This window comes from Hermetia illucens, chromosome 3 (assembly GCF_905115235.1).
Source record: "Hermetia illucens chromosome 3, iHerIll2.2.curated.20191125, whole genome shotgun sequence".
Classification (NCBI taxonomy): domain Eukaryota; kingdom Metazoa; phylum Arthropoda; class Insecta; order Diptera; family Stratiomyidae; genus Hermetia; species Hermetia illucens.
Genome location: NC_051851.1, coordinates 150444727 through 150457294, shown reverse-complemented (window position 1 = coordinate 150457294; position 12568 = coordinate 150444727). Strand labels below are relative to the sequence as shown.

General features: G+C 41.9%; 1 protein-coding gene across 4 annotated transcripts in view; it reads left to right on the top strand.

Annotated features, from left to right (window-relative positions):
* LOC119650576 (nuclear receptor coactivator 3) overlaps positions 1 to 12568 on the top strand; it is a 291430-nt gene that overhangs the window by 110927 nt on the left and 167935 nt on the right. For all 4 annotated transcript variants that reach the window (XM_038053396.1, XM_038053399.1, XM_038053397.1 and 1 more), the window contains one exon: positions 9619 to 9740. In XM_038053396.1, the coding sequence (XP_037909324.1) occupies positions 9712 to 9740 (29 nt within the window). In that variant the 5' untranslated portion in view covers positions 9619 to 9711. The remainder of the gene's footprint in view (positions 1 to 9618; positions 9741 to 12568) is intronic.

Genomic DNA, 12568 nt, shown 5'->3' with positions numbered 1-12568 from the left:
TTTTATAAGGATTACCCCCACAACAACCATCAAGAAATTTTATTTCAGCTAGAGGGAGAGAGCCTGTAGGAAACCAGCCAGGCAAAAATGGTAAGGGGATGAAGCTGGCATACGAAAATGCTGTTTCACCGAACGTAATACCACTAAATGTCGAGACGATGCCAATTTTCCAGTAGAGAGCCTATCTACGGATGGAATAAAGAAAACTATTCAAGTTGCCATTGAGGAAAACGACTGTCCAGAAGGTGATGAATTAGAAAGGAAAGAACGATCTTATAAAGGGCCTAAGGGAAGTAAAGGAGACACTTGAAGGGATTTTGCTCAAAGAAGAGTATAAGTTTGTGGTAAACTTTTGAAGGGTTTGATGGAGCCATTGAGAGGCCATACGAGCGGTCAAGTGATCACCATCAAGTTTTATTCAGCAAGAAAAAGGCATAGAAGATAGTGCTGGCGCTTGCAGTTAAAAGACAAAATGTCAAAATATGCACATATTTGTTGCAGGATATGTGGAAGCCCAGCTTCGGGGCCGGAAGTAAAACGTAGTAAGTCTTAGCTGAAAATTTTTGAATCTGACGAATGCTTCTGATAGGGCAATTGGAGCCAAATTGGTAGGTCCCCTGCGACAATTGGTATTCCTAGGTATCTCGTAACTTTTATTCAAGGCACGGTAGTAGGTAACGCTAAAAATAGCTTTGGTTGAGGTTGTACTCATGAGGAGATGCGGGGACAAGGAGGATTTGCATCAGGCCTGGATTTTTTGCGAAAGACACACATAATAAAGTAGTGAAAGCTAAAGGGACAATAGAGGAGCTCGCATAAGATGCTCCCTTTTTTCTCAACAGATCTTTTTCTAGGTCCTAATCAATTTCCGGGTTCCACTAAGCGTCTTAATTGTGGAGTATCAATTTACATTATGCATTTTAAATATCTTGATCTTCCGATTGATTATAAGCTTCGATATTGGTCGTCCTTTTTATAGATAAAGATGGATTAAAAGTATCTTTTGTTCATAAAAGGAATATTTGGTATCTGAAATGTGATCTCTCTCTTCCATTTTTTTTCTTTCATGGCTGAGAACATCTCTGAAATTGAGAACTATATTTCTTATCATGGTTATGGGTAGCTTACCAAATTTGTTTTTCTCCGTGAAAGATAGATGTATCTGATCCAAAAAAGAGCTAATATTAGATGATAAGTTACAACATGATCTGTATAAGAAAAGTTATGAAGCATGCATACGTCGACACAAGAAAAACTAAGCTTTTCATGTCACTCATCACTCGGGCCAGATTTTTTATGCAGTAATGAATCACTCTTGCCGGTCAATCAGTTTCAACGAAATTAATGCCTTTTGTTGACATGATTTGAATTATCACTTTTCTCGGAAGCAACAAGATACGCATGAAACGGTCCCCTCTAGCTAGCTATATCAATTATCATTTCTTTGGAAATTGGCTTAGTCGCCTAAGATTCAGATTTCGAGAAAACTGTAGGTTATAACTTGCAATAAGTACAGTTTCCTGAATATCTCTCAGCCCAGCGGGCATGTCCCCTTGATTTTTCCATGAAACGCTAACTTTTATCTGATTCCTCGTAAAACGTGCACTTTGGTGACGAGTGCCCCCAACCGAAAGATTTCGATCTTTCTATTCAAAAGTGATGGATTTCGGTGTAAATTTCTCTTTGGAAAGTTTCACCGACAATATCAGAAACACGAACGTCATTCTAGCTCGGTAACATGACTCGTTCTTATGCTTAGTTTCCGCAATTCGCTCCTCGACTTGGTTGACCTCAATCACGGCCTATTTCACATTACCTTGTTAATATACGCAATTTCAATTTAAATTCTACACCATCGTCCACCAAAGCTGCGCTGTCTTTTCTCAAAAGCATTTCTAAAAGCCCCTTAACCTGAAGAATGTAAAACGCCGGCCGGTTGTGCGTCGCGGGTCCCAAGTATCTTTATCTCCTCCTCACCATAAATCTTTCGATTTTCTTAGTCACTTTACCGCCATTCGGTTCCGTTGCTGGCTACGTCCATTCTGCAACTATCCAACCAGCTTGGATCGTTTCTCGTTAGCTTCTTATTGCATTCGCTGCTTCTGGCTATTTGGCTGGCTAAAAGGCTTGGCCGGGTCTCGGTCGTTTCGCTATAGATTCGAGCATACGCCAAGTGGTTATGAAACAATCTTTACATCCGAAGGTAGTTAGCTAACCAGCCATCTCTCGTGGCCACACGGCCGACAAACTCCTCGACACTCAATGCAAATATCCATTTGTTTATATTCTAACACCTTTTCTGCGCTCGGTGCTTTCCAGCAACGGTAGTACGGCGGGAATGGCGTTAGCAGTTTTCTTGATGGTGTGGCGATGATGCAACCATGCCATGGCCTACTCATTACTAGGGCTTCTCTCGGACGTCGAATAGTTGTCGTTGATTTCTAGTTCTTAACGGTAAAGTCTAGAGTAGAAAAAAAAATGTTGAAAATGAATGAGGGAGCCGCCAATGAATAGACTCCTAAGCGCAGGCTGCCAATACCGATGTAGTCGATTGAGTCATAAAGCTGTTGGGTTCGTCTATTGAATGATGAATACGTAATTTTCGTTATGTACCTTCATAGACTTAGGGGGAATGGATACGTGGATATATTGTCTTCTGAGAAAATGATTTTCAGTACGTTTTGTTTATCGGGAATTGCGCAGACAGAATATCCTAAGGTGTCCTATAGCGGAAATTCAGTAAAGATATTCTCTGGTTTTCCTTCCTTTGACACCTTTTCGCCCATTCATATCGAGCCTAGCTTGAACTGCGATCACTTCTATTATCTATCTAATTTGGTAAAGGACTAGAAATAAGTTACCTATGAATGTGGCAGGACGTCAAATCCGCCGTCAAAAAATAACGCGATCTAAGCCAATCACATACTGTTGTCGGCAAAAAAAGCTGGTGAAATCGTCAACCATTGAAAAAGAGAGTGCTCAGAAAGCACGCAGCGATCTCAAGAAACATGAAGACTGCCACCATTGTCCAGCGATTGCATAAACGTCAAAATGTCATCAGGTAGTTCCGAAGTTTTCAGAAAATCACTGAAGAAAAACTCAGGATTACGCAAACTGGAAATGCCGCACCCTCACCCTGCTGGAGAGGTAGCAGACACCAGATGCAAAAAGACGAAAAGAAAATGACAGACCTGTCAGCCATGACGCAGAGACCAAAACAACGTAGTGGTGCAATGATCGTAGTGACCCCAAAGTTAAAGCCAAATGCGATAGTAACAACTGCACCAAAGAAAAAGAGGTGAAGGAACCACGATCAAAGGACCTTTCTATTAAGCCGAACAATGGGAAGTATTTTGCGGGAGTTCTTCAAAAAAAAAAAGAAACCCACTACAGCGCTAAGCCAAAAGATGTTCAGGTGAATATCAAATCTGAGGAGTGACAAGGAGATGTTCTGCGAGCTACTTCAGAGCATCCTGGTTTCGCAAACAATTATCGTCAGCCTCGAATTTAGGTGTATCCATGAAATACGAAATCTGGATTGATGGTAAAAAGGTATACGACGCGATCAAACGGGCTTAGCCGGATCATAGTGGAAGTCATATTGGATTGGAGAAAAAGAAATGTCGTATTTTGTCAAAAGATGGCGACACTTAAACATATCTTGTGTTGTACGGATCGCATCGGGTCATACTGTACTACGATTTGAAGACGACAATCTGTGCTACAAGTGTCGCTTTGACAGTGTTGTGATCGTACGTTTCAGTCTTAAGTTATAGCGCGTCAAAGATGGAGTCCACCAAGCAAGAAATTCGACATATTTTACGTTTTAGGCCAATCGTTGTAGAAACCGATAAAATCGTCGAAATCATCCAAGTAGATCGGCATGTGAGCATTCGCTCGATTGGCCAGGAACTGGGTAAGGACCATAAAACCGTTTGGAACCATTTGCAGAAGATTGGATTCCAAAAAAGCTGGATGTTTGGGTGCCACACGAGTTGACGCAAAAAAATCTCTTAGACCGAATTAACGCCTGCGACGCACTGCTGAAACGGAATGAATTCGACCCATTTTTGAAGCAGATGGTGACTGGTGATGAAAAGTGGATCGCATACGACAACCTCAAGCGAAAAATTCCGTGATCGAAACGCGGCGAGCTGGCCCAAACCATCGGATTGACGGCCAGGAAGGTTTTGCTGTGTGTTTGGTGGGATTGGAAAGGAATCATCCACTATGAGCTGTTCAACTATGGCCAGACCCTTAATTGGGACATCTACTGTGAGCAACTCGATCGTTTGAAACAGGCGATTGACCAGAAACGGCTAGAATTGGTCAATAGGGATGGTATTGTGTTCCACCAGGACAACGCTCGCCTCACATATCTTTGATGACCCGCCAGAAGCTACGGGAGCTCGGATGGGATGTCCTATCGCACCCACCGTATAGTCCGGACCTGGCACCAAGTGATTATCATCTCTTCCGATTCATGCAAAACGCTCTTGGTGCTAGTAAGTTGACCTCAAAAGAGGCTTGCAAAAACTGGCTGTTTGAGTTTTTTGCAAATAAGGGAGGGGGGGGGGGGGATAATGAAGTTGTCTTCTAAATGGTAACAAGTTTGCGAACAAAGCAGCGTATATTTGACTTAAATCGGATAATTATAAGTTTGTTAAATAAAGCGTCAAATTTGGATCATGGTAGTGGGAAAATAACGATCTACCCAGTCGTTATGGTCTGTAGGATCCTGATCTGTAGGATACAAAAAGGGGTGGTTCTGAGTCGGTGCTCCAAGTACTGATTTGATAGGTTGATACCCGGCCCAGAACAGAACAGAAATGTGGTAGGTCTGGACATGTTCGCCGGTAGATGCTGTGCTCGAAGGATGACTTATTTATGTTTATTTTTTAAAATACGGAAACCGTAGTGTCAGCTTTGAGATCTTTAGTAGGTTCATCGTATTACATATCTAACCCCCAGTCGAGAAGCCGACGCCGCACCACCTTAACTATTTGCATAGATAATGCAGCTCACCTTCCTGTTTCAGGGTGATATCAGGCCTTAAAATGAGTAAAATCAAAAGTAAAATATTCTGCGAGCGAGTATACAAGGTGAGTCCATCCACTCACGAATATTAGAGAGGAGCTGACTTGTCGCTCCGCAGTGATCAGCACCGAGATTAGGAGCTTATCACTGTGGTATCCTGATACAGTTTGGATAGGAATTTGTAAGTTCTTAGAGCAAATACTGAAGTAATTTGAGAAGATTCCAACAGTCATAACTAAATAACGATAGCATTATGAAACTCCCGGCGCCGTGGTTATAAGAATAATACTATCCCTGGAGTGGTTCTTTATGTGGAGCCCTCAGTGGCAGCAGTACAACGGTCTAAGGTACTAAAAAATTACCTGCTCAGTGATTACCAATACAATTTTTTGTAGTAATGAGGGGAAATTGACGTAGGCACTTTTTTCAACGCCCCCTCAAAGTGAGGACGCGGATAGAAGGCAGAACTGACACTAACCTGCCGCACATTGAATGAGCTGAAGCATTGTTGGAATGGAATAACCAGTCGCCACTCTTCCACATTTTTGGCCTTTTGCGACGGTTGGCCTCTCTCGATCCATTTAAAACTTCTTCGTGATTCACTAGGAGCCTTCGAAGAGCATCAAAAGTACTTGTCAGCATCACCTTGCATTTCACTCACCTAATGAGGTGATGGATCGACTTTGGTGATCTTTTTTGGTTTTTGGTGATGTTTCACTCGCCCACTGAAACGAATGAAGCCTGGCGAGGTTTTTAGGTTATTATGAAATTTCACCCATCCACCTGGATTGCTGGACCTTCGTTTTAGTACCGTAACCGTAACCCATCGGCTTGTTGATTTTGTCAACGTGTGGGTCATCAGTTGATGCGGAACGGTATTCAACAATCCATGTCTTTTTGAATACACTTCGTACCTCGTACGTCCCCGAAAATTTGGAACTCACCAATCTTCACGAAAATAGTTAAGACGAAGTCGTGGAAAAGGGACGTACTAAAGATTGGTCGGTCTTCATTATAAGAGAACTGGAATAGACGATCTTGTCTTATGAAGACCAAAGAAACACCGGCGCCTTATGGTATCTCCACTGAAGCATTGAAGCTTGTGTTCTTCTTGTTGTACCTTCTCGTCAATAAGTTAGTTAAGCTCTAAAGAAAAATTGTAAAATCGGAGCTGCATGACATACCCTTGTTGGCAAAAGCACTGACGAGGCTATTAATTTCTTGCTAGTGCCAGCTATGTCAGCGGGGAGGACGAAAGACGAGGGCAGAAGGAGAAGCTACTCAACAAATGTAAAGCGGTTTTAAAATAAAATGAGGACGACTACCATCGTTCATCAAATGGATATGGGAAAGTGAAACGGATGAGCTTCAGGATCTTATCACGAACCAACGAAGCTCCTCGAAGGAGGCACAAAATATAACGCTCTCAGTTCGCGGTAGATGTGAAAGATGAAACGAGCCGAGGAAAAAACGGACATCTAGCGCCAATAGTGCAACGACTAAGTATTTTAAGATTTTAAGATGAAAGTATTTTAAGCTTCGAAATATGGAATTACAACCATTGTGCAAGCAAGAACTGTTCAAAATGGATTGCACAAATATGACCAGTTTCAAAGTGGAAGTTATAGTAAACTTCAAAGGGCTGAAATCCCCCCCTGTCACCTTCGCTGAGAAGATAGCGAAGCAAGATCTTGATGGCATAAAAGTATGTATGGATACCTCCCCCGATGTTTCTGGTTTTTTGGAACATAGCTGGGATACGCAAATAATTCGAAAGACAAAACGGGGGTAGGATCGAGATAGAGGTTCACCATAGCCGAGCGCATCAATGAAAACTGTCAGTATCACCATGGCATTGTATAGAACTTGCGCTTCACCCACCCATGACGACTGGATTCGATCGCTGGCAAAAAATTTCCCCTTCGTTCATGTCATAACCGTAGCCCATGGTTGATCATCCGTTATGATCCTTGACAAGTTTTTGTCTCTTGAATGATCAAGCAATTCTTGACAAGCATTTTGGTCATCTGCTATCAGCTTTGAGATTAATTTCGCGTGAAAACCTTCAGTTTTCGGCCAAAACCTCGTACCAAGCTACAATTGATTTTCAGCCCCAATTACCTAATGGTGATATGTCGATTTGTCCGCGCCGGTGTGTTGATTTTGTCGATGTGTGGTTTGTTAGTTGATGTAGCAGAAGATCTAGGACGCTCATCATCTTCAATCGACTGTCAACCACCTCTAAAGCGTTCATAACAGCATCACTGCAAGTCCGTAAGCTAGCGACAACAAAGAACAAAGAAGCAATGGCACCGGTACCGGTGCAACTGTTAGAAAAACTCGTCAAGTCAAGACTGCCTGATGCGATCTGACGGGCTGAGTTGGACTGCAGTTATTATTAGTCCTCAGTATCCATTACAGGTATGCTATAAAGTATACTTGCAATCCCATGGTTAAGTAGCTTAGGACATTGGAAAATCGGTTTCATGTTCCAAACTACCTCTTGCGGGAATGGACGGAAGGGAGAATGAAGAATGAGTATCACATTATTGATGTCAACCCGTTGGGAAGTACTCGTACTCAAAGAGAGCCGTCAAATCCGACCTTATAACACGTTCCATTGGAAGTGGCTCTTGTCACGAAGCCTCATCGGAAGCTATCTAGTTTCATGGAAAACGGGATGGCCCCCTGATAGCAAATGTTTCGGGAGAATTCCTGGCAGATATGCTCTCGTCCCGGTTGGCCCTCTTGTGGGAGTTTTATGATGGTTGCGGTTGTGTCCATATCGCGGGCAGAGCTCCTTGTGGGCTTAAACGTGGTGTTGCGCTGCACAACTCTTTGGTTGCGGTAGGACTATTAGATAAGCCCCGCATCCACTGGTATGAATGCTGAGCCTGCACTTAGTATAAACCAGAACCGCGGTGCCAATTACTGAGGGGATCTGATTGTGGTTCCCAAATCAATCCGTGTCCGAATTGTTAAATCCCCAGGACCTTTCAGCATATAGGTGGATCAGGGCTTTATCCTTGGTCTGATGTAGTAGTTATCCTGGTCAAAGGGAGGATTCCGAAATTTTTTTCTATGTAAGTTAATCAGATCACAATCAAGTCAACGCTGGCCTTGGGCTAGACTCCGAGAAGAGTTTCTTCGAGTAGAATCGAATTTGATTCGGTTAGTACTGCTACGTTTGTAATTAGCCAGATGATGACCAATCACAGAGTTCTCGCATCCGGTAAGCATCCTTCACTAATGTCTGGAGTTCAGTTCATCTTTCTTTATGGTTCTGAAGTGTAGAATGCCACCTTCAGTAATTCTACCACATTGCCTAGTTCAGATAAAATAACCTAGTGCTTTGTCAGCAGCACTCGTGTACCGTACTTTCCTACAGTCAAAGAGATGATTGGTGGTGTCATGAGTTATTCCGATCATTCTGCACGCCACAAAGCCGAGGTCTATATATATTACGAAAGGCGAGGAAGGTAAGGACGTGGTCTCTTTCAAAGAAAGGCTATGCATATGACAGCAATCCTGGGAATACAAATTCAAGAGATTGATTGCATAATTTGTCACGGACTTTCGACTGTGGTTCAGCCAAAGGCACAATAGAAGTTCCACCACGATGGTGCAACTTCTAAAGCCCAAGTCCCACGAGTTGTTTTGTTGAATCACGCTGGGCTCGAGGGCTCCAGTGTTGAAGCCTCCTACATTTATAATAATCATCTATGGAACAATAATCCCAATTTTCGTCGTAGGGCCTTATGGAGTATTAGAGAACTTCATTCAAGATTGTATGGTATGGCTAGCATCCAATTAGGAATCCTTACTAGGTACCAGTTGGGAATATCATGCAGTTTACGGCCGGGATTCGAAGATTAGGAAGTTCTCTTTTTTGTTCGTTAGTACTTTATGGAGAATTAATTAAATAGGTCTATCTCGAATTTTTGCTCTCATTCTCCAAGATGCCGTCTGTGTTACTTAAAGAAGGTACTCAGTAGACACGGTCACTTTTGGTCTTGCGCTTCAATTCGGGAAATCATGCTCCGGCAATTGTATTTACTGCAGGAAAGGAGTGGTTGTTGACCCCTACGCTTTCTTCTGTGAGTGTCATCTCCAATATTCTAGAGAGGGAAAGTTTTTCTCGGACTATTAATGGAAACTATGCCACGAAGCGAGGACGTGGAACCGAGTGTGCATTATACTTAAGCGATTCCTGCGACCGTTAGCTATTTCTATTTCTCTCTTCGATTCTGCCATCATTCTTCCTTGGTGATAAGATATTATCTCTAGGTTTTCATTTAAACCTTCTATTTGAAAAAAGCCCTTCTTGAGTTCATTATTTTGATGGACTTCAGGGAAATCCTTAAAAACCAGGTAGCAGTTTCACATCTTCTTTTGTGACCCTAGAATGATTAGGGTCTATTAGATTCGTAGGCTCTATTTAGAAGCATCGACTGCGTTTGATGCAAAACGCGAATGAAGAAGGGTGCGTGCATCAACCTAAAATCCTTTTTATTTTTTCAATTATTTCCATATTTTCCTAAAAGCAAGTTTCCATCTAAATTGATTTTTTTTCTCTTGCAGGTGGCTGGCGTCACAGCGACCACGGAGCGCCCTCCAGCTCCTCAAGCGCCTCCACAGGGCCCATCTACATTGCAGCTAACCGATGAGCCCCACATGTCAATTGCTGCAGCCGAAAATGCAGGGTAAGTCTCCTAAAACATTAAACATTTTTTTTTGTATTGCTTCCAGGAGAACCGAAACAATTGCTTTGTTTTAATTCCAACGTATCTGTCCTCTTCAGCATAGTAGTGATGATAGTTTTTTGTATGCCGTGAAAGTGGGCGCTATTTTTGAGAATTTTGGTTGAACTAGAAGGAATGTGAGCTATTTTTAGAGAAGTAGAATTCTAAGTATACTTCCATGTATAAAACTGCGGAGATTTTGCGAAGAAAATGGATATGGGCTATTCGTTTGTTTTATGAAATATTCAAATTAGTCCCGAAAATTAATTCACGGAATTCCTAAAAATGTTTCCAGGACGGAAATTCAAGATGTGATATTCTTGTGCCTCCTTATATCTTCCCATTTATCTCTGCTCATGTTTTCAGGCTCAATTAATGGCTGAACTTACTTTTACATAAAAGCGATGATGCGTAACTCCTGTAACTCCTCCTTTCATCAAGGAGGGTCACATACACACATAAACAAAGGTACATATTTAAAACATGATTATTTCCACGTGAAGCACTTTTCTTCTTATGATTTTCATAATTTAATCATATTTTTAACTGGTTTTCCTTCCTTCAAATCGAGCCTACTTGTCTGTTATGTTAGTAAACATTCTTGGCATATTTTCTTTAGTTTTTTCTCTACCGGTTTTTGTGCAGAAAACGAAAAAAACTATTCTTGAAGTGATCTCTTTGTCGGTATAATTGGAATTTTGATATTCTTTTAATATCCAATTGATTATAATCAGTATCTTTAGCTTTCGTGAAAATATTCATAACAGAATCCATTCCAATGGCGCTGGCGGCCATTAATCAAAAAAGAAACGGAAAAAATACTTGATTAAACCCAACTGACCTTGATCGATTATTTAATCAAATGGATTTGAAATTGAAATGTCTCAAGTTTCACTATAAAATCTATTATGTTTAAAATATGTAGAAACGTTGATTCTGCCAAGCAAAACTAGATGAGAAAATAGCAATGTTGGGTGTTGGGTTCGAGGAAAAATCTTTTTTTATGCATAATTAATTTGTAGTGATGCGATAGTTCCCTGAACGTGCAATTTCACTTTTGGCTTCTCACGTTTTTCCTTTCTCATTTCTTTATTTCTTCATAGGAAGATACAATTAGTAAGAATTGAACTTTCCTCCTCTTTAACGCCGTTCAAGAAGGAATAACTTCCAAATTTGTGTGGATTTTTGGTCCTTCTTCAAATGTTCTTTTCTGGTCGGTATTACCCCATGAGTGGTGCTTTTGAGGCTTCGTAGAAGATCTAGTTGAATATATACTTCGTAACATTGTCGTTTTTAAATATGCCAGGATAATAGCGGAGGAATTACCGCTCCTTGAGACGGAGTGGTCCCCAAGCAAATATAGTCCTGTGGGACCTCAAATGAAGGGTCTCGATTAGTAGTTTCTAGTGTCGGTATTAGTTTTGACATTAGTTGTAAAGAGGGGGAGTGCGGGGGTTGTGAAAGGATCATTTATTTAAAGGTACTGTAAACATTTTAGCTTGATAAAAATGAGACAATTGTTCACTCGAACGTATAAGACATACACAAAACCTTTCATACCTGAAGCGTCCAGCTTCCACCAGAGTAGAGGAAGATGACAAATGCGAAGCCGGAGATGGTTTCGATTGAGGCGATGGTATCCTCAAGGGATTAAACGACATTGGCGGGAAGAAAGAGCTGTGTGGCGAGAAATTTGGTGGAGACCAGTATTACGGTGCCTCCGGCAAGGTAGGAGGAGATTTCGCTAGGATGATGTCTACTTCGTTAGAGGGTACATGTGAAGCCGTGCGGTTTGGATTGCCGAAGCGGAAAGCAAGAAAGGCCGAGCGAAAAAAGACAATGAAATTACGTGTGTTCTAGTGACTGTGTTTGAGTTGGTCCGAGAAGGAGCTGCCCCTTTTTGGGCTTTTGCCATCACTTTGGCAAAGTTAGGGCAGTTGCGGTAGTTGACGGAGTGGTCACTTGCACCACAGTTTATGCAATTAACAGATGACTTTTTTTCTGCACCTTAGAACACTCACCTAGCTCACGTGTGCCTGCAGTTCGATGCCGCATGGCCGACTCGATGGAAGTTCTATACTTCTAAAGTGCTTTTACTGGAATAAGATCGTCCATTTGAAAGAGGCATCAAAGGTGAGGTTCAGTCTACGGCCGTTTTACTACGTCCTCGATGTGATGAAGGGTTTGACGGACAACACACTGGAGATACCTTAAACCTTCAGATTGTCGGTAATATCCTGCGCGAAGTATACGAATAATAAGTCACGTGGTAATTTCCGACGAGAGAGTGTAAGTAAAGAACTTCGCCTTATTCTCCACGTTGTTAAAGTTTGGATTTTTGTGGAGTTTTTGTGTGTTCAGCAGGCGCCGCTGGGGATATGCTTCATTGTGCGTATTTATGGCAAGGGAGGGAAATATAGCCTTTGCGCTCAGATAATACGGGTCTATAGTACTCGATGCCTAATCCCCATGTCGAATCAAAGGTTCATCTACATAGCACATAAGCTGCGAAAGCTCTTTTGATATTTGCCTGTACATATTTGCTCTAAAGATTAGACCGTATCAGAGCTAGCAGTAATGTTGATAGCAGAAGTTATTCTGATCGCTCTTCATGCTGTAGAGCGTAGATCTATACATTTCAAAAAGGTGATCGAAATGAAGAAGTCGCCGCTTGTAAAGAGAGAGCCCGCACTCTTAGCGCATAGTAGCAATGGTGCGAAAAAAAATCGAGGGGTAGATGGTCCGCCCTTCATCAAAGATGTGAGGCCGTGGTTCAATCGAAAGCGGCT